This window comes from Erpetoichthys calabaricus, chromosome 2, assembly GCF_900747795.2.
Source record: "Erpetoichthys calabaricus chromosome 2, fErpCal1.3, whole genome shotgun sequence".
NCBI lineage: Eukaryota > Metazoa > Chordata > Cladistia > Polypteriformes > Polypteridae > Erpetoichthys > Erpetoichthys calabaricus.
In genome coordinates, this window is record NC_041395.2 from 195854530 (window position 1) to 195878264 (window position 23735).

At 37.1% G+C, this 23735-nt stretch overlaps 1 protein-coding gene across 1 annotated transcript; it reads left to right on the top strand.

The window, feature by feature from the left end:
• Positions 1 to 267: 267 nt before the first annotated feature.
• On the top strand, positions 268 to 18139 carry LOC114644159 (C-C motif chemokine 20-like). Its single transcript, XM_028792394.2, has 4 exons — positions 268 to 402; positions 6554 to 6662; positions 8151 to 8228; positions 17531 to 18139. Exons 1-4 carry the CDS (start codon positions 324 to 326, stop codon positions 17553 to 17555), a joined length of 291 nt encoding a protein of 96 aa, XP_028648227.1. The 5' UTR covers positions 268 to 323; the 3' UTR covers positions 17556 to 18139.
• The last annotated feature ends 5596 nt before the right edge of the window (positions 18140 to 23735 follow it).

Sequence of the window (23735 nt, forward strand, 5' to 3'; positions counted from 1 at the left end):
GCAGGGAAAAAATTACATGACATGTAAGGGAGCTTTTTTAAGTGCATGTGATAATTCTACCCATGTTAAAACTTTGAAATATTCCAATAAAGATTTATATTTTTTATATAAGTACTCTTCAACTTTTAAACTTTTTTTTGCTTTTGCTATCAATTATTATCTGGTTAAGGATGTTAAGGAAGGTAGACAGGAAACTCTATCTGACCTAGTTGACACACATATAAAAAGAAGCCTATAGCTGCAAATTTTATTTCTCTGTATTACACAGAGACTTCGCAGATAATTTGGACTTGACAGAAAACTCAGAAGGTACCTACTGTGCAATGGCATCATATAGCCTTTTAGGAATAGCTTTGATGCTACTGTTCACTATACATTTTTCTGTTGAACTGAGTATTGCAAGTAAGTATTTCAAAATAATTGCTTAAGCTAAGTTAATATATAGAACTAGTATGGATCTTAAAGTTTTTTCTATGGCATAACATTTCTGTTTTGGTTATGGTGGTATCTTTTATTTGTGAAAGGAGTAAGGGGGAACAGTAGAAAGCTGCATATCATATTTGTTTTAAATAATAGGGAAGAGAAACCATTGGAAGAGTGTCCAACAAAACAATATGATGTCTTAATTCAATTAATCATTTCATTAAAAGTATTTATTCACTTCAGACAATTTATTCATATAAAACATACTTACTTTCACCCTATACCACTAAAGCAATGAGCAAGTCACTTGACCTAGCTGTGCTCCAACTCTAAAACCAAAAGAACTGGAAGCAATTGAATCATAAATGTTGTAAGTCTCCTTGAATAAAAATGTCAGCCAAATAAGTAAATGTACAATGTGTTTGCATAATTTCTAGTGAGTTTAAGAAACAGAAAGAAGTTGAGAAAAAGACACTGGCTGACAAAAAACAAAATCATGAGTTAGTGTACAACTAAATTTTTAGATATGTTATCATAAAATCAAAAACAAAAGATCGTTCAAAATGCTTGAATAAAGTGTATGAGTGTAGTTTTTTTTTTCTATGACATCAATGACAAAATGGAAAAAGAAACAATCATCTCTGTAGTTCCTCTGAGCTTATTTCTAATTAAGCAGATTGTGACCCAAGGGAAACCTGGTCTGATTTATAATTAAACACAACTTTACTGTTACAGAAATTTCTATTAACTGCATGTTTCATACACACATATTGTATTAACCCATATCTAACAGTCACACAAATGCATAAACAAAGGTTCAATAGCCAAACCTTTTCAGTCTAAGTTTAACCTTCCCCTATTTCTTCTTTATACAATAGACTAGAGAGAACTTCATTTGTCCCCTGGGGAAATTTGGCGTTTCACAGAAGCTCTTTAAATAAATAAATACTTGATTAGGTAAATAATTAAGCAAATAAATAAATATAAACACACACTGGATGACTATAAAGGAAAGTAATTAAAAAGAAAGAAACATTCCGACTTGGTTGTCACAGTCACAGTGAGGCATCATGCAGGCGTATTGCTGTTGGTATGAAGGGACACCAATAGAAATACTACGAGTAAGTGTTTATGTGTATGAGTGTGGATGTATTTCATAGATGACAACTGGAATATTTTAACAAAGCTAACAATGAGCTGAATTCATGTAACAATTATCTTCTGCAGTGAAAATTAAATTTAACTACAGTATATACAGTATCCATTTTCTTCTAATTTAGTTATTTTGGGTACCAAAACTCTTTAACCTTTCTTTTTTTCCTTTGTTGCTTTTGTTTGTGTTTATAAGCAATGTGCATCAGGAATTAACTCTGCAAAGAGAAATCCATTAACTTTACATATTAATGGAAAAAGGAAACAATATATAAGGTTGGGTGGCACGGTGGAGCAGTGGTAGCGCTGCTGCCTAACAGTTAGGAGACCCGGTTTGCTTCCCAGGTCCTCCCTGCGTGGAGTTTGCATGTTCTGCGTGGGTTTCCTCCGGTTTCCTCCCACAGTCCAAAGACATGCAGGTTAGGTGGATTGGCGATTCTAAATTGTCCCTAGTGTGTGCTTGGTGTGCGGGTGTGTTTGTGTGTGTCCTGCGGTGGGTTGGCACCCTGCCCGGGATTGGTTCCTGCCTTGTGCCCTGTGTTGGCTGGGATTGGCTCCAGCAGACCCCCATGACCCTGTGTTCGGATTCAGCGGGTTGGAAAATGGATGGATGGATATATAAGGTCACAAGAATTTTACAGTATATACTGTAAACATGTGTCTTGCAACTTTCTTTTCAAAATGTAACTTATATTATACCATGCATTCTACATCAATAAGCTGTTTTAAACTTGACAGAAATCAATTGTTTAATGTGCATTTCAATAGTGTGAAAATGGCACAGTTGTTATTTAGCTAAAAAGAAAGTTGTGCATAAAAATCTGTTTCTTTAACTATCAAAACATATAAGATTATAAACATCTACCCATTCATGATGAAACCCAATCAATCAAGTTTAAGGACTGCATTGTTTACAAGACAGAAAGCAACTCTGGGTGGCTTGGCAATATATGGCAGGATTCACACACACACAACCATGCTTATTTATGCAGGACCATACTGCCACCACTCAACACATACTGTGCTTATCTTTGAAATGTGATGGTAGAAATGGTGTACTCACATTAAAAAATACATAGACATGGGTAGAGCATGTAAACTCAACAAAGACATACATGAAATTCCAGCCATGCATGAACACCAACATCATAATAGCTCGTACTTAAAGGGCTCACACATTTGCACAATATGCATGCTTGCAGTGAGTGTGTATTTTAACAGAGTGCATAAATGTTCAAAAGAGATTAACAACAGACTAAGAGAATTCTTTCCAAAACACACACCCACACACACTAGGCGTGCTTGGCCATGTGCAAGACCCTGCTAGTCTAGGCTCTGGCTGTCCATAAGTCCATTATGCATACATATGTTTCAGAAGAGGATGCAGGCAATGAATATATGCATAAAGAATACCAGAACAAAGAAAATCCATGCTAAGCCATCTATGCTTAGACTTGTTCACTTTGTTCACAGCCAATATTAGCATATTCAGTCCCCTACAATCCTCTCTTTCTCCATTTTCAGGAAGGCAGGCTCTATTGTAGGCATGGAGCTGGACAGTTGGACATCCGTGGCAGAGCGACGGGCACTGAGCAGGCTCCTGTCAATCATGGAGAATCCACTGCATTCACTAAACAGTATCATCTCCAAACAGAGGAGCAACTTCAGCGACAGACTGCTGTCACTGTCCTGCTTCTCTGACAGACTGAGGAGATCGTTCCTCCCCCAAACTATGCGACTCTTCAATTCCACCCGGGGAGGCAAATGTTAACATTATTCAAAGTTATTGTCTGTTTTTACCTGCATTTTTATTACTCTTTAATTTAATATTGTTTTTTGTATCTGTATGCTGCTGCTGGAGTATGTGAATTTCCCTTTGGGATTAATAAAGTATCTATCTATCTATCTATCTATCTAGCAGAGGGCACACATTTATATCAGATGTGGAGGTCAGGATTTAATGCAAAACATGGAGTCCTCATTTAAGGCTGGCCTTATAAACTTTTAGGTCTTTCAGACCATATTATCTAAAGATGGATCTTGGTTGCTGTGCACCTCAAAGCCTCTTTTGCCTTTTAAAAAGAGAGATACCCAAGAGCCAGTGGTGCAACTAACTCAATAGGTCACATGTGTTAAGACCATCCAATTTAAAATACTATTGACACAATTTACACTAGCTTAACATTTTAAATAAGGATTTTTGCATTTTTGTGCCATACCACCTTTGCATGCAGGGGTGTGACTGTTCCTCTTCAGTATTTTGACATTCAGTAATGACACCTATAGGTTTTATTCCATATTCTTCTGTACATTTATCATATATTCTTGTGACTGATGGGAATTAACCCATCATGGGAGGGATGGTTTGAACTCTTGAATATGTATTTCCGGGCTATCAAACCTTTGCTTACTGTTCCTCAAAGACATCTAAGACCTAACATTTATTAAAAGAGGACAGACCTTGGATAAATACTACACACAAGATGTATTCTCAGCACTTATCTCATAGACATCCATATACAGTGGGAACGTTTGGGATTTGGCAAATTTAAAATCAACTCTGTGATGCCTTATTACATTTATGTTACAATCAATTAGTCTTTTAGTTTGTCTGAGGTCTCCACCATTTTCTGTCCACTTAAAAGTCAGAACACGTTCATCAAATGAATCTCCCAGATAGAAAACTGTTTAGATGGTTTATGCACCCCCGTCAGTGGAGAGTGTAGAGTCCAAGAGGTAAGATATGGAATACTTTGAGGGTCCTTCAAATTAGTGGTGGTATGAATAGAGTATTGCTAGATGGAGCTCTTGGGAAACTTTTTGAAGGCAGAGTGGATTTATGTATCTTAAGAGAGGAGACAACAAACTTTGCAGCATCAGAGGGTCCTACACATGTACTCTTGGTTGCTGCTCATCCATGTAAAAAAATCCCAATAAAAAGATGAGCAGCTGTGATATACATGCATTTGACCACCAGGTGGAGCTCATGTAACAACTAGATGTGACACTTTCTCTCAGGCCAGGCATATTGACTCAGTTATTTTAAACACAGAACAGTATCCAATGACTTTCTGGACTTTTCATTATTTTTTTGTTTGGGATATTTGAAGGACCTCTCAAGAAGAAATCATGTCTTGGTACGAATACCAGGCAAAAGTTGTCCACCATGTTGTATGGATTTTTTCTTCAACTGTCATAGGTACAAGCTGAAATGAGAGTCTTTAACTGTTCTTGTGGACCTTCCTGAGCTGTGATGGACTCTTAGGGTTTCAGGTTTCTTTACTTGGTTGTGTTCTGATGCTTGCACTTCTGGATTCTTCCTGCGAGGACAGAGAACAGCCAATGAGGTATTCAGAGTTCTCAGTTTCTTTTCACTATTGTCCTAAGTACCACAGAAAAGTTAGCGCAAGTAACCGGAGTGATCTTTGACAGGACATAATGAACTGTAGTCTTCTTCATACTTCCTGCTCACACCTCTCACTTAGCTTGTTTCTCATGTACTTCCACTTCTTTTGAAGAACTTGCACAGGTGATGCTCAATTCCATTTTCTTTTAAGTCTATCTTGGTGAGAAGGGATGACTTAGCTCTAAGAAGCTTGACTTTGCACTCCATTGCCAGGTCTTTCTTCAGGAGAGAATTTCATTATCTTTGTTCCTGAGAAGATTCTCACTTAGACAAATTGAATATTTATGAGTGCTTCGTGTCACTTTGTTCCTTGAGTTTGTGAATATCTTTTAGGATTTGCTGTCAGTGAGATTTTGTATGGAAAATCAAATGGTTCCAAAGGTGCCATTACAGCCATGCTACACACAAAAAATTGTTCCTGCAGCAGGTTTTTCTTCTTTTATTGGTGCAGTGGTTATGGTGGTTGCCTTACAGTTTCACCAAACTGACTTTTAAAGGCATCCTTTGTTTCTCAAAGTGTTTTGAGCAAGAGAAAGGTAATATGCTGTATAAGTAATATGTAATATTATCATCTGTAACTGTAATAGTACTATCTATTATTTAGGTTAATTTGGAATTTTATGTGACCTTCCATGAGTGTAAAAAGAAAGATCAGCACACCACCCAGTGTTGATTTCTTTGTCTAAACTTCGATAAGCAGATTCTGTTAGTGTATAGATGAATATAAAATATATCACATTTCAGAGTCTAGTGTCATTGTGCCACATCACAGTAATTTACTAAATGCTTTGTTTTCCCTAAAGATTGATGGTGCTGTCCTATTTCCAGTATGCTCTGCTGAGGTCTGGCATTTCTCAGAACCAATAGGATAACAGTTGGTGCTAAGTTATAATAAATTGACTTTATGATAATTACTATTCTGCGGTGGGTTGGCACCCTGCCCAGGATTGTTTCCTGCCTTGTGCCCTGTGTTGGCTGGGATTGGCTCCAGCAGACCCCCGTGACCCTGTGTTCAGATTCAGCGGGTTGGAAAATGGATGGATGGATGGATAATTACTATTACATTTTATATTCATCAATATTTATTGGACTAGCCTATTTGTAAAATATAAGACAAGTGGGTTAAATAAAATGACAAAATGAGACTCCAAAGCCAAAATAAAAAAGCTGGAATAACTGGCAGTTCAGTAAGCACTGTTGTGGTGTGCATTTGAATCCATTACTTGTCAATGTGGAGTCTGCACATACTCCCTGTGTCTGTGTGCCATTTTCTCCAGGTATTGTGGTTTGACACCCGCAGCCTCAAGATGTGCATATTCAGCTATTTGGTGACTTTAAGCTGGCATGTGAATGAATGTTCCTCTTAATGAACTAGCCCACCTAGAGCCGCTTTCTGCCCTTTACACAATTCTGCTGGGATCAGCACCAGCCCCTGCATCTCTTACTTAAAGTGTTTGAATTGGATGGCAATTGCAAATGTTTACATTTCTGTACATCTAAACATGTGACAGATGATCATTTCTGCCTTTTTAAGCATCTGCTACATTTTTAATAAAAATATTTTTTTTCTAGGCAATCATGACTGTTGCATTTCATATGCTAAAACCTCAGTTCCATGCTATCGTTTGAAAGGTTACACAATCCAGACCAACAAAGACTCCTGCAACATTGATGCAATTATGTAAGTTCTGCTGCATGTTGTACATTTTACTTATAAGACTGGATATTTGTAAACCATAACCACTGAAAAGGAAGTAGATTCTGGTTGTTAAGCAAAAACAAAAATTCACCAAGCACAAACAAATACCATTAGGTGGCTTCAATTCTGAAATAATCATGTGGGATTTGAAATATTTTATTATATTTAGAAACAATTTATGTGCTTTAAGAGCAATTTCACAAATGGACAGTTTAGACTCAATTTTTCTTTTTTGTCTGATCTTCATAAATTTAGGGAAAGCAGCTGCATCATGGATAGCTCTGCTAGGGTGTGGGTCCATTGGCTTTCAGTAACTTGTTGACATTGTGTGTCCAGTTACAGTCAGTAACTACAAGCCTGCTGTGTGTTAGATGTCTATCTTGGAGCAGAACTTGGCTTTACCATAGCACCAGATACTGTATTGGACTTTTTTTTTAAAATGAATTACCTGATGTGACTCCTCCTATAGCTCAGTATGAAGAATGTATATAGACATTCTTCTTGTCCTGAAGTTTAAATCCCTCATATCTAGGTTATTGTCTTCCAACATACTTGTCCTTGTCTACATCTATTTTCGATATGGCCCTGCTGACAGTCCTGCTGTTTTGCAGTAAGGAGATTGTGGGTTTGCTTCCTGGGTCATCCATGCGTGGAGAGCACTTTGAGTAGTGAGAAAAGCACTATATAAATGTAAAGAATTATTATTATTATTATTATTATTATAAGGACCTCAGTCTTCCTCTCCTTCTGGAAGATTCCTCATCACTCCTTATAGGTATTATGGCTTCAGTGGTCCAACCTGCTAAAACTGCAGCACCAAGAGACCATCCTTATGTGACACCAAAACAGCTTCAACTGATTCTGCTCTTGAGGAATGTAAACCCCTCCCATAAGGGCAGCTAGAGAATGACTAAAACAGCCATTCTTTTTAATTTAGTATTGTTGAAGTGAACTGAATAATCAGATTAAAAAATGGGTAAATGGACGGATGGAAACTTTGACTGTGTAGGCTTTGCACAGATACTGTAAAAGAACTTGAAAAGCCTTTTCCTTTTGCAGCCTGATATTGTAATCAGCAATGCAGAAAACATTAAGCCTGTTGAACTAGTAGTTGGTCTGCAGAGGAAGATTTGTCACTCAGTTTTCTATACCAATTGCCATTACAAGGTAGAAGAGAAATAGCATCTGTCTCAGCAAATATTGACCACAAGACAAGCAGTAACCCAGAATGGAATAGTATTTCATGACAGGACACACTGTAGCACCCACATTAGACTGATTTCAAGTTACTTAATGTAAAGCTTAATGTGTTTACCTTTTGGGGTGTTGGAATAACCAGAGTGCCCAGAAAGAACCCGCATAAACCCCTCTAACCACCTGAAAGATTACTGTACCGTATCTGTTTTGTGTGAAATATTCATTTTTTTGCCCATATGAATTTTCACTGAAAATTCTTATCTTTCATTGCAGTTTCCACACAATTAAGAACATACGCATCTGTGCAAATCCTTCTGATAAATGGGTGATAAGCAGAATTTCTTGCCTTAAGTAAGTCCATCTTTCAAATACTTCCATCCTGTTGACAGAGGTAAATTCATGAATAGCATGTTATTTAATGTATGCCATTTCCCATTCTAGTGAACCTACACTAACATTCAAATTTCAGGGTTTTAGCTAAACGCAGTATTTGTGAAACAATTATATAAAAACTGATCAAAACATTTTGAGCCTGACTTATTAAAAGAACCTCAACTAAAACCAAACAAGTTTAATTTTTCAACGTTGTGTAATCCCCATGAACACTAATATACTTGTTAAAACATTCATGAAGCTTTTCTGCAGCACTAAAAATGTCTTGTCTTGTTTGTTCTTTTGTTACCTGCTGTCTAGATCATGGCCATAGCATCTTCCACAGAGGTACCCCTTTCAGATTGGAAAATAGATGGTAGCATTGTTAAACAAAATTGAATCTCTGTTGATTTAATTTGGATTTTTGACACTGATCAACACAAAAAGACTCTTTAATGTCAAAGTGAAAACAGATCTCTGCAAAGATCTAAATTATTTACAAATATAAAACACAAATCAAATAAGTTTTCACCCCTTTTAATATGACACATATGAACCATCACTGGTGCAGACAATAGGTTTTAGAAGTCACAGAATTATGCTCAATGGAGATCATCTGTCTGTAGTCAAAGGTTTGTAGTCTAAATGCACCTTATCTCAAAGGTCCAGCTTGAGGTGAGTCAGTGCCACTAGTTTTAGCTTTATGCATGAGTGGCAAAGAGAAAGCCATCATTAAAAAAAAAAGACAATTCAGCTAGAGTTTGCAAGAAGGCCCATGAGAGACTTTGTAGTCAGCTGGAAGACGCTTATAGGGTCTGATGACACCACAATATGAGCTTTTCGCTTTCAGACATTAAAACAGTGGTTCTCAACCTGTGGGGCGGGCCCCCCTAGGGGGGCGCGAAGTAACAAAAAGGGGGGCACGAAGATGTGAAAAAAAGAAAACAAGAATCGAAAATATGAAAAATACATCTATTGAAACCAAAACAGATTAACTTAAACTACATTCTGATACTAGAAAAATAAATATAGAGTTGGATAAATGTCAATAAAAGTTAAGTAGGTATAATAAAATATGCATCTATGATATATCATTAATTAAAAAAGAACAAATTGGTATTAGTGGGCTCCTTTCAAAAAAACATTAGGGGGGCACGATTAAAACTGTTATGAAAACTCGGGTCGCAAATACTTAAAGGTTGAGAAACGCTGCATTAACACCATGTTTGGTGTTAGCCAAATACTGCACATTATCATAAGAACATTATCATCATGAAGAGTGATGGTGAAAGCATTATGCTGTGAGGATGTTTCTCTGCAGCAGGACCTGGAGGGCTTGTGAGGATGGAGGGTAAAATTAATTCTGTAAAATACAGGAACATCCTAGAGATAGATAGTATCTATCTATCTATCTAGAGAGAAACTTGGTGTAGTCTCTAAGAATCTTGCACCTTGGGAAGATTTGTTTAATGACAACAACCCCAAGCAGAAAGCCAAAGTTACACAGGAATGGTTGAAATACAGCAAAGTTAATGCTCTGGAGTGGTCAAATGAGAGTCCAAATTATAAACCAGTTGAGGAATTGTGGCTAGAGTTTAAAAAGGATGCTTATTCAGCCTTTTTCTCTAAGCAATTTCAAAGAAAAGAATGGTGAAAATTGCAGTGTCCAGATGTGCAAAGCTGATAGAGAGAAACCTGTGCACACAGAGTTAAAGTTATGACAGCTGGTAGAGGTGGTGCATCTACTAAATACTGCTGTTAAGGGGGTAAACACATATACGATCAATTATTTTGCATTTTATTTATAATTAATTTAAACTTCTTTGCTGAGATCTGTTTTAACTTTGACATTAAATAATCTTTTTATGCTGATCAACATCAAAAAAGTTAAATTAAATTCATTGTGGTTCAATATTATATAATTATAAAATATAAAAACTTTGAAGGGTGAATACTTTTTATGGCCTTCTGATGCATCTATTCTATTTGGATCACACACTCATGTCATAGACAATTGTGCACATGATATGGTCAGCATTGGCCTTGGACATTGAAGGTCTTAAGTGTTGGAGAACTGCCATATTTCTGCTGTTTCAATTGTTGTTTGGATACAGGGCTATATTGATGTATGCAGGCTTCATTCCTGTTCTGTCTTTTTTCTACTCACCGAAAAGGTGGTGGTTCGTGGGGGCTTTTATGTCAAAATAATGAGCAGCAGACCTTTCAGGTAACAACAAACAACAGCTTTTTATTTCGAACCCGCCATCAGTACCCAGCATGCCTTGTTCACAAAACAAAGTTCCCATTCCACTTTTTCAGACCAATCACAAATAGAACATTTGCATTCTGGGGTTCTGTGCTCAGACACCACAGCTCCTCCCCTGTAAATACTAAACCCAGGTTGAACAGCAAACCAGAAAACAGTCTCCTTAAATTATATTGACAGCTCAGTAATACAGTTACCAAATTCTTTTTTTTTTTTTAATAAGAACTCCAAAACAATTTTCATAAATCTAACCTCTGTGGTGCCCGTCTTATGCGAACTGGGCGAACTTGTGAATCCACCTATGGTGGAGGTTCAGATTGAGGCACTTGCATAGTACCGGTTTCCATGTTGCACTGACTTTTCTCTGTGTCGGTGTCCGCTACAATGATCATCTCAATATCATCGATATCCAGAGATCCTCCAGTTTGGCCTAAATCAGCCTCCTCCACGCCAATTTCACCATTCTGTGCTAGTTTTGTATTTAACAATTGATTTACATGCCTTTTTACACATTTCCCATCAACCTGAACCATATAAGTAACAGGACCCAACACTTCTGAAATTACACCACTTAACCATTTTTCCCCTCCCCTGTAATTTCTTACCAAGACATCTTGCCCCACAACAAAAAATCTAAGCTTCTGGGATCCACCTGTTTTGTTTAAACCTTCCAGCTGCATCCTATGTGAAAACTCAGGTTTAATTTGGGACAATCGGGTACGCACTTGCCTTTTTAAAAACAGCTCTGCTGGTGTTTTTTTAGTATGTACATAAGGTGTATTTCGATAGCCAAATAGAAAACTGGCAATACTGAACTAGCCACTCAGCCAAACCATTAGAGGCATGGTGATATGCTGGGGATTTGATATGTTTAACTCCATTTAATTCTAAAAACTCTTTTGATGTAAACTGAGGCCCATTATCTGTGACTACTTCCTGTGGCAACCCATAGGATGCAAACAAACTCCTCAGAGCTTCCACAGTCTTAGTTGTGGTTGTAGCTGGCATATGGATTATCTCTGGCCACCTAGCGTATGCATCCATAACCACTAAAAACATCTGTTTATGGTCCTCAACAAATTGTTGCGCACTGTTCTTTGTTACTTCGTACGCTAATCCCATTTCAATTGCCAGGGCTAAAGTCAAATCTTTGTTGTGCGCTGCATTCAACAACCTGTCCCTCAGCTCTGCTCTTTTAACGCCACATACGAATCTATCACACAGTGCTTTATCCAAAAAAGTTCTGAATTTGCAGGTTGCTGCTAACTTTCTCAGAATAGCGACATACTCGCTCACTGATTCTCCATCCAGTTGATTTCTAGCATGGAACTTGCATCTCTCGGCAATAAAATTTGTTCTCAGCACGTAGTGTTTTTTCAAAAACTCTACTAGCTCCGGATACGTCTTTTGGGATGGTTTCAATGGTGCACATAAGTCCATTAGCAAACTATGTGCTTTCTTTCCTAGTATTGTTAAAAATACTGCTTTCGTCTTTTCATCCGTGCGTTGGAGACCATTAGCTTCAAAATATTGCTCTAGCCTCTCTAAATAGGCTTCGAAACTTTCCTCGCTTTCTTCAAAGTGAAAATCTTCCGGCCTACCAAAAGCCATATTGCGTTTGCTCCTATCCGCTTAACTTGTTGAGAAAAAAAAATGACTTCTCTATTCAATTGTTCCGTCTGCTGTATCGACGAAGTCAAGTAAAACCAATTCTATTTATTTTGGCAAAACAAACCCCATCCCATACTCGTCACCACTGTTATGTCTTTTTTCTACTCACCAAAAAGGTGGTGGTTCATGAGGGCTTTTATGCCAAAATAATGAGCAGCAGACCTTTTAGGTAGTGATGGGCCGCTCGATACTCAGGTTTCGACACTGTGTCGAGCTTTCGAAGCACTGGAGATCGAAGCGCCGCTTCGAGGCTTGCTTCAAATGCGCCCGTCACGTGATTTTGAGTCACGCTAACGTAATGACATCATTGATATCTGCGCAGTCAGCAGTCGATTTGGTCACTCACTAGTCTTCTGAAGTGCTTTGGCTCAAAGCGTAAAACCAGTTGTTCCTGCTACAGCGCTAAGGTGCGCTCACCCGAGTTCAAATCCTAATTGGGGCTCGCATGTGTTGAAATAAGGATTTTGTATAAAACAGTTAATATAGTACTTGTCTGAAAGTTAACAAATATATTTTGGAGACATTATGAACGATTTACATGGGTAATATGTTTATAATCATTCTCACTAAAATAAGCTGTCAAAATATATTAATGAGCAAACTGAGACACATTGGCCTTTAGGAAATATCAAAAAGCGTGTGCGCTGTCATTTAGGACAGAATGCATTGTTAACTTGACGCACTCTCTACTGACGTGATGTCACGAAAAAAAAGAAACAGCACAGTCCATGCAAACTCATATCCTCCTTGGTTTTTGACCTTATGATTAATTGTCAATATCAAATCAATAAAGTCATTTTAAGAAGATGACAAGTCTGCTATAGTCAGTTCAATTAACGCTCCTTTTAAAAAGTTTGCCTATACAGAATATAAAACAGAATCTCAATGATACGGGACTCGCGGGTAGTAATGAATAATATGTGACACTGAGAAATTATAATTCCTAATAACGGGAACAAGTAAAAACTATGACTTCCTAAAACGGACACTGTAAACGTAGGCATTTCAATAAATAATTTAGGAGACTTGTGTGTGCATTTCAATACCAATTTAAGAACTACGTAGGCTACCTGTTGTAATATAAATGGTACCTGAAGCAGCACTTAACAGTAAATAGTCTAACAGGACAATGACTGACTGAAACGAAGATGCTGCGCCGCTACAATAAAGGTTCACACTGTCATTCTGCATGTTTAGAAGGCGCTGATTGGCTGAAACTGTTTATAGCGAATTGTCTCAAATTGGTAGTGCCGTATAGCGATCAGAAACGAAAAGACACATTTAGGCATGCTGCACGGTAGTTTGTTGTTCTACAATACAAATTCAGTACGACACCAGGGTCTCCAAACACACAAATATGAAGCTTATTACGTTTTACAGTGAAACTCTTTACATACACAATATAATTAGGGACGTGTGCCCCCTGCCAGACTACGGCGGCCCAACCTTCCCTCGACAGCTCGATTCGCTCACTATCTATCCAAGCTGAAAATATTGTTAAATGGAGGAATTGAAAAAAAAACCTTTCACAAGTGGAGGATCAACGACGCGAACCACTGGTGTTTTTACTGAGAGACAGGTGCGATACCATTGAGCCACCTAATCGGGATAATTACTACTACTGTTCTTACTACGGCAGATGTGGAAATATGTTGTTTGACATATACACGTTAAATTGGTTTAATTGACATGAGAGTATCATTGTTGTATTCTCCTAATGAAGATAAAAAATTATATTTATAGATGTATACTATATGACGTACGGTTTTGAACAAAATTAAGCATTCCATAAAAAGGTTGCACGATTTACCTAATCTTTTTATATATATAAAGTTGATATATGACAATATATCTTTGACACTATGTATCAGACAAAGGAAATCACAGCAATCCACAAGAACAATAATTACTTCTCAGCAACTACCTGAATTGTAGTTTTAACTATATTAACTACAGTGTGTAATGTCAATACGAATTACAAAATATAACTAGAGAGTTAAGTGTCAGATAGACTCTCAAAATATAGAGGTCAATGCCTTTGAGTGTGCTGAGGCTTCACAAAGATTCAGTAACCAGTGACCATGTCTGCTTGAGGCTTCGAAGCCCTGTCATAATCCAATCTCAGTACTACGCATGTTTGAGGCTTCAGAGCCCCGTCATGATCTCAGTACTACGCATGTCTGAGGCTTCGAAGCCTCAGTTAACCCAGCGCTCATGTCCGAGGCTTCGAATCTGCTCGAGGCTTCAAAGCCTCAGTTAACCCAATGCGCATGTCTGAGGCTTCAGAGCCCCGTCATGATGCAATCTCAGTATGCATACCTGCTCAGTGCTTCTAACCAAGCTTGACGATTCCAGTGTGCATGTCTGCTTAGTGCTTCGAATCATTATTCATCGAGCTCCCGTTTGAAGTACATATGGCATCAACAGACTTCAAAAACTCGACAGAATTCCCATTGAAATGAATGTTTGTGGATGATCCATACATGTTAAATGATTAATATAATAATAATAATAATAGTAATATGGGTGACGACACATCTCTCACTATAATACTCTCATAAATATCCATTCTTCACCTCATGTAACGTTTTCATGCAACACTGAAAGTATGTCATGTAGTATACATCTATATATCATTGTTTTTGTCTTCATTACATACATACATACATACATACATACAAAACATGCATTATATACATCCACCCTGCTGAAAACAGTAGTGGTGCAGCTGTAGCGTTGCCGCGCCATAATAAGGCTTGCATGGGTTCGGGTCCCACGTCCACCCGTTGTGAACTGTGACCCCAAAGAGTCTGTTTTTCTTTTTTTTTCATTTAACAGCAAATTCCACCGTGGGCCAAGAGTGAGCAAGGCGAGAACACTAGTAAAGATATATCAAATGGAAATGGGCATCTTGTTTTATGTCTATAACAAAAAAAAAAAAAAAAAATTGAGTGACGATTTCAACTGTTATTGTAGTTGTTGATGGCAGGTTTAGCGGTTTAAAATTTTATTTATTAAATTAATAAGGTGGAATGTGTTCTTACTTTGAGTGTTGGAGTGGGGGGGGGGGGGGGGGGGGGGGGGGAGAGAACTACACGGTAAATGTGTTAGTAACTGGGATTGCGCCTCTATAACTGGAAGATTGCTTAGGAATGATACAGACTGGACAACTATATGTTTTAGGAAACGTTTTATTATTCCACTGTGCTGTGACTAAGACAACTTTTTACTGATCGCCTGTCCGGACGTTGAAGATGTGTTCACAAGGAAGGGATGCTGTTGTTAAAGGCAAATGCTTTTTCGGCAGCAGGTCCAGATGTGTTTATCCCGCTGCTTTTTGTTGTTGCCTCAGCACTCAAGAGAATCTTTAATGCCGACCTTGATACGTGCAATGCTCACTAGATCCATGCACTGCTCACCTCGGAGTGTCCCATGTGTGCCTGTGTGTCGGTGACTGATCTGCGCTGTGTCTCTCAGCCTCTCTGATGTGCTCCGGATTGACACCTTTGAATGTTTGGTGCTGCAGAGCAAATTCAACCTGATCTACCACAGTGGGTTTGTTATCACCTTATTCAATGAAAGGGTTCATGGACGTCAAATGGCGATGAATAGAAGATGAATTAATGTAAATACGTGAGCTGCCTTACGTAATTAGTCATCGCATTTTGATGGGGATTCTAAGTGGGGATGATTCCCAAACAGATCTCTTATGCGATCCGTCCACAGTATCTCTCAAAATTATTTAGTTCAAATTGGTTATAAAGATTTCACTCAAGATTATGTTTTTAATTATGATGAGTCTTTAATTCGGATCGAACTCGGGTAGCACTACGCTCAGAATTTGAAAAGCAACCACCTTAGTAAATTGAGCCACTGAGGGCGTCTGTTCTCGTAGCGAACTCTACTTTTGAGCTCCAAAAAATATTGTAAAGTATTAATAAATGAAATATTTTAATACTTGATCGAATAATAACATATGTGATTTAAGGATTTCACCTTTTCTTTCTCAAATGTGCTTACCTATATCATGGCAAAGTACAGGGATAAACCTTTATTTTCTGTCTACTCCGTTTTAATTAAGTCAGACCAAAGAAAACATTTAAGGCTATTAAATGTGATCTCAAGAAAAGATGAGGGTTAATTATAATACTAATAACAGGAGTGATTATAATGATACAGTGCAAAAGTAAATACAGTACTAATTGAAAGAGCCGGGAATCCATGAGGTGAGGCGTCTTATTTTGTTTAACTCTTGCTATCGTATAGTGCATTCTGCCTGTCGGCGTTAGTTGTATTTATATTTTTTAGACATCAGACACTAGAAGCTGCTGACGAACCCTTCTCTTCGTTGTCAGTCTGTATTTGAAAAAAAATAAGAGCAATACGAGTTGTAACAGACATCATTGAAGTGGATCATGTTTGTGTAACGTTAATGAAAATGGCCAGGAGGTGTCACTAGAGAGGTGAGTGTCAAATGCTTCGAAGCTTCGATACGATTTCCGACACAATTGCTTCAAACGTGTTTATGCTTCGTGAGGCTTCACTCCGCCCATCACTACTTTTAGGTAACAACAAACAACAGCTTTTTATTTCGAACCCGCCTTCAGCACCCAACATGCCTTGTTCACAAAACAAAGTTCCCATCCCACTTTTTCAGACCAATCACAAATAGAACATTTGCATTCTGGGGTTCTGTGCTCAAACACCACAATTCCCACTTTTTTACATTTCTCCCAGCCTTATTTCAATAGCTTGAAATATTATTTGGAACTTTGAATGCAGTGATGCTTCATTCCATATTCTGAGCCCCCAGTGTGTGAAGACTATGGCCTCATAACTAATCCCTATAGCGTCTGCATGTCTGCACTGCCATGCATTGCCACTCTATGATATTATGATTTATCCCATGATTTTTTTTTCTGCCATCAACTTCAAAGTTTAGCTAGAGCTTAAGTTGTTTTCAAGAGACACCCCACCACAACAGAATTCTGCAGAGTGTCTTCGACTGTAGAATTTGTTTCATGCTGTCTAGATGAGAATCAGGCTCTGAAGACATGCAGTAATGTTCTCCAGCACTAGAAATGCAATTATGGCAAAATACTCAATTCTTTGGTTTCCAATATCCATGTTGAATTGGTTCTGAAACAAGAAATACACTAAAACCCAAAAATACTAGAAACATATAATTAGTACTAATCTTTGGCCACTTAGAAAATGAGCACTGTGGAATAATCTTATCAGGTTTGGGCTCAAAACATTTTAATCACCCCTCATAGTTATGTGTGTGAAAAAATAATATGAATTTCAGAAGTTTTGATTCTGCTATGTGTGCTTCATTTTACAGGGAAAAAGCTATGAAGTTGACTTAAAAGTCAAACATGTTCTGTTGTGTCATGAAGACAATTCTGTAAGGACATAACATACATTATGGATTCAGAAGGCTTCCTTGGGCTCTTTGCTGCTGCTTTACTTGCACCATGCTCTATTATTGGAGCACTTCCAAAAACTCAGCTGCAGTCATCATTGTCATCATTGTTCTGATTAGAAAATAGATCTTGATTTTTGAGTTTACTTCAGTTAATTTTATCTTTACATATATACTTATTTCAAATTAGATTAAATAATACAGTATATCATGATTTTTGTTTCCACTTCAGTTCATTTTATCTTTGCATATATATTTATCTCCAACTTCTGAAAACTGAAAAACCGGAAAGGGGCTGAACATTTAAAGTTAGATTTACATAAATGTCTTGATAAAACTCTGTATCTTATTAAGCATTATTTTTTTTACCATATTTGGATACCTCTGAATATTAAAAAATAATTCGAAAAAATATTTAACTTTGTCCTTGCCTTCTATTGCACATATCCTTTGTGTCCCCTTGAGGGTGCTAAAGATCTTCATTTCTTCCGTGAACAAAGCCCAAACAATGGCGGCCCAGAGCAGAGCAGAGGCACATTTTTAAACTTTCCTTTACGCACATTCTCTGTTACATTTTGTGACCAGATGTCAGTTTTTTCTTGACAAAAATAATGTGTTTTTATTAAGTCTGAAACTTATTTTAGTTGAGACCCTAGATATATCAGCAAAGTGAACCGCTACACATGCAGAGACTGCAAACACATTATCATTAAAACAGATAAATCATGGCAAAGCAGTAAAGAAGAAACATGTGACAGTTTAAGAGTAAAAAAAGCAGGCAAGGAATCTGGGGACCCCGCTAATCCATGAACCCCTCCCATCTTTGCATCTATTTATTAGTTTCAAGGTCATACATTTTTAATCACTATAATACATATACACTTTTGTAACCAATCTTAGCTGTGTAAATGCACCATAATATGAAAAGTGCTTTGTATAAAAATGTAGGTGTAAAATGTAGGTGTTTGAGTTCCATACAAAAATAACCTTGCCCTATCCACAATTATAAATGATCAGGAAAACAATTCCTAAAATGTATTCCCTTAAAGGGAATATTAAAATGAACATTTCTTTGACTTTAAGTCTTATTTCTCAATCATAATGTAGTAAAATCAAACTCTTTAGAAACAATAGACATACAGTATAAAAATGTTTAACTAAATACTCCAGGGCCCTTTCAGGTTAAAGGTAGTAAAAAAAAATGTATGGCTAGACAATATACTTGAGATAACACAAGTCAGTATACTTTAAGTCTTTTGTGTCCTGCAATGAGTTCTAGTTGAAATTATAAAGAACTGTGGATGGTTAATGAGTTCGTAAGTAGCACCAAAAAGGCACAAGACAGGATAAAGGAGGTTAACAGGCCCCCAAACCATTAATTTAAATAAAAATATTGTAATAAAAACCTGGGTAAGTAGAGGCTGCAATTAGCCTGATCTATAAAATGTATGCTAAAAAAATCTCTTTTCAGTTTATTTGTGTATAGTGCTTTTCATTGAGCACAGGCTCAGAGCTCTATAACAAATTCACAGGTAAAATATAATTATCACTTTACATATACTAATTACATAATGCATACACATAAAAATATCTGTCTTAACATTATAGATTAACTATAGGGAGCTGACAATGAAGGAGAGGAAACAAAAAAACTATAGTCAGCAGCAACACATGAGACAATAAATCTCTGGGGGGGGCCATGATGAGTTACAACAGACAAAGTCAGACACTGTCCTGGAGACCTCAGCCAACTGGCCGCCACCTGATCCTGGGCATACTACAGTATAAGGCTGCTCTGGACCCACGAATATGATGACAGAATCTTTCCTTTCTTTGATTTGAAGGCTTCCAATGTCTCAGACGTTCTTCCCAAGTGCAGGAAAAGAGCTTTGAATTAAGCAGTGGAAATAAGTGTCACCGCAGGACACCAAGAAGATAAACAGAACAGAAAGGACACTTCACAGTTATTGTAGTACTTACATTTTCTATAAATGGATAACAAATGCAAATACAGTAAGCACAGTTAATCAGCAGTTGTAATAAGAGTATACCAAAGTAAAGTAGCGAATCCTCAGCCGGATTTAAAAGCTCAGGGTGAATGGGGCATCTCTCATACAAGCAAGTAGATTGTTCCACAGCTTTGGGGACTTCGATAAAAGCTTGCCATCCAACTGTTATTTTATTACTCCTTAGAATCTTTAGTAGGCTGGCATCTTGAGATGTTTTTGTTTTGTTATCAATTACTTCTTCAGAGTAAGGTATGACACATAGCAATGTAAAAAACAGGAAAATAGTTTATAAAATTGCAGATAAGTCAAAGAAAAATAAATTACAAACTATGTTTGAAAAATCATAAATTTAAGATTGTTGAACATTAGAAAGGTCATAAACACCAGCCCCCAATCCCCTCCAAGACTCCATCACCGTAACCCCAAAGTGCCCACTCACCTGTGATAGCAAACCACCAATCACAGCATGCAAATTATAATAGAAACAAAGAAAAAAAAAGAAAACCTAACCACTGCACAGCTGGCTTTTGATTTTCTTAGTGATAGCCTCACAGTTTCTAATGCTATTTTCTGAAGTCTCATTAATTCTCGAAGCTGAGTCTTCTGAAAACATCAAATTAAAAAATGAAAACTTCCAGTGACTTAAGGATACACCTCTGGGTGTTTCCAAGAACAAACTAGAAGAAGGCTTCTTAAGATTCATATACTTTTTTACATAAATATAATTATTAGGACTGGCTAAACTTAAGTTTTTACTCAATAGGGTTAGTTAAAGTTGATTTACTAGGGTCAGTATAACTTAATGTAATAGAGTGAAAATTAACTCTAGTCGTTTACCTTGATAAAATGCACACCTATTAATTTTATTTATGTCAATTTTAATTTCTATTTATCACTAAATTCACATAATAAACTATCAATGTACAATCCTTTGCCTAAAGGCATGATTTGTAAAAATGCCATCAAATGTCCATTTGCACTGAATGATGTCATTTTTGTGCAAAATAATCAGCCATCAACACACTGAAAGGAAAAGGCTCCTCTTGTAATGCATTATGTGCAAAATGCTTGCCATCTCATTGAAGCCAAATTAACCCAGAATTACTTCCATATCCAGATTTCTGGCATTTTTAAAAAGAACCAATATGTATAGTGTTTAACTTTCTCTTGCACTGCACTAAGGAGCAGGGACCCCAAATATTGTTTGTCATACTTTGTCAAAAAAAGTAATTACTTAATGCAAACTACCTAATTGTGAGTAAATAAGGCTGAAAATTATCCTGAAAATATAAAAAATAACCTATTGTCTTTATATCCCATCAGAAAGTGTAGAAAAAATAACGGAATCTGGGGAAAACCCTAACCACATGACAAGACTGCTGTATGACATCCTGACATGTACACGTGTGATTCGTGGTCTTTTGCCAATTAAATTTATTTGCTCTGTTTAAACATAAAATTACTTAGCTGATATGCCAGCCCTCAAAATTATGTTACTTATTCTAGAAAGAGATACATAAACTCTCCAAGAACATTCTCTTTGAGTTAAATCAACCAAAGACAGTTGGGTAAAGCAACATATCTCAAGAATATGTGTTACAACTTCATAACATGCTCATTTTGAGTGAATTCCTCCTAGCATTTTTGGATATTGGTAATACACCAAGATCATTTCATAGAGCAGTGAAGACATTTAAAGCAGTGAGATCTTTTGCATTGTTTCTATATAAATTTAAACTTTTATGTGACACCAAACAAATTCATACAGCCTTTAATGATTGGGATAGTTACGCAAATTTAACATGCTCCAGGAACCTTTTTTTGGGGGGGTGTTAAAAATTAAGACTCCTGTAAAAAGCTGACAAAGACATGAGTGTAAGACCCAGGGCCAGGATAATTCAATCAAACCACTCTGACAGGGAGCTAACACAGAAGGAGGTGGACATATCCAGATATGGAATTGCCAAGATCTCTTCCATGACTCTGCTCCCCACTTTATTGACAGCATCATTTTCTCCTTCCTCTTCTCACATAATCACAAAGCCATTGTGCTGTACCCCAGTTTCACAGCTACCACCATAATAAGTGGGCAGTTGGTTTAGAAGGGCGTAGTATTTAAAATGCCATGGCTCCGTGTTGTACTCCTCATAATTAACATTTTAAAATGTGGCCTGAAAACATCAAATCAGCAGTAAAGGATATAAACATCATGGGATTTTTGGGAAAAAAGTGAAGGTCCGCAGAGTAAAGGATTTTGGTCAAGTTAGGAACAATAATTAAGGCCTTCCCTGTCAAGGTCAGAGCAAGTTCTTCTTCACACTTATATTGAGATGTGTATTGGTATGAAATCTCATTGTAGATCCCCTTTAAAACAATACAGATTTTTAACGCAGATGGTGAAACAACAAAAAAGAAGAAGAGATAAAATCATTCATTTTATTACAAAATCACACTTTCTCTATTCCTCATTTTGATTTTCATATGATCATGAATAATGCTAATCATTTATTCCAATTCATAACCAACTTCCCACTTCCTTAATTTTAGTGGTAAGATGACAAAATATTTCTTTGACAGAATTTCCTTTTCAAAAATGTGCAAGTTTAATCCTTACTCTATTAATTCTAGCCCAGTTTCCACTAAATGATGATCTCTGTTTTGCAACTGCACCCTGTACATCTGTGAAAGTTATCTGCATTGCCCCAGTGAGCATTGGATGGCCACTCAGTTTCAAGCAGCATCAGCCATGTGCATGAGGAGTTTTCTGGTCCTGATCAACATGAAAGATGCTGTAGAGATTACCTTTATCTTACATATTGTGTAAGAGAATACCCTATCAACATGATTTTAATAATAAATATATCCATGATCCATCAAATAACCTGCTAATCCAGGTGGGCCACAGCCTACCCATGATCCATGAAATGTACCTTATACAAAGTTACAGCTGAAATTTCATTTACCCATTCATTCTCAGTTCAATTGTTCCACTGCAGAGAGTCAAGGATGTCTGTACAGCAATACACACAAATCCACACAGATGCCATTTTAGGGAGTAATAATTTACAGTAGGCCAATGTAGAGACACATCACTTTGAAATGTAAGGTGATACTCGAGTTTATGAAGATAAATAACCCAAAAATAAGGAGAATATGCAAACTCCCAACATGAAGTGATAAGAGCAGAAGCTGAGCCTGTTTCTGAAGCTGGGTGTGCTAAGCACTTTCTCACAGTTGAACAGGGATTGATAGTGAACTGTGATGTCTAGTTTTAGAACTGTCTGTATAATTCCTCTAGTTAAATAACACCACTTAATAGGGACTGATTGAATGAACTGTCATATCAATTTTCAGTATTCGTGTTAGCATAAAACAGGAAAAATGGAAACCAGATTAATTTGATTCAGGTTTGTCAAAAAAAAGACTTCAAATGAAAAAATTCATTTACCCAGCCCTCCAAAACCAGAGTGCTTCATCCCTAATGTTCTGAACTGGACAACCAAGTGATCATATTTAAATACTTAGTGATCATAAATCAATTCTACTATGTTTCATTGTGCTACACCTGAATTGACTTCAATGGAGAAAATATGAATGCACAGCCAATAATACTCAAAGAATGTCCAGTATCACCACAGGTGAGAAATGGCATAGCCAGAATAGAAGACAATTGAGAAGTGGACCAGGAGTGAAGAAAGACGGACCAACAATCACAGAGTCATGAAAAACAGGCCAGGAGTCATAACCCAAGGGCAGTTAGACCAGATAAACAAGTCCAAAACATATAGCAAGAACCAAAGTCAAAAGGCACAAGACCAAAGGTCAAACACTATAACTAAATCACATACACATGACTGCTAAAAAAGATGGCTGCGCCCTAAAGATCAACAGTACAAAGTTACAACAGAGAAAAAAAGATCAGCAATAAGCAGAAACAGTTGTATCTCTGCTGTATATCAAGGATATTTTCATCTTGGTCTTATCAGACCCTGACCACAGTACCACAGTGCATCACAGCTGGGTATTATGCAGTTGTCCAAATCCAAAGTCATAATTGTTGCTGGGAAAAGAAAGGCTTGTTCTCCACATCTTAGAGAGGAGAAATTGTCCCAAGT

Coding starts and splice junctions, on each gene's coding strand:
- LOC114644159 (XM_028792394.2), top strand. CDS start 324: ATGGCATCATATAGCCTTTTAGGAATAGCTTTGATGCTACTGTTCACT. Junction 403..6,553: donor TGTTGAACTGAGTATTGCAA/GTAAGTATTTCA, acceptor TTTTTTTTCTAG/GCAATCATGACTGTTGCATT. Junction 8,229..17,530: donor AGCAGAATTTCTTGCCTTAA/GTAAGTCCATCT, acceptor TTCATTTTACAG/GGAAAAAGCTATGAAGTTGA.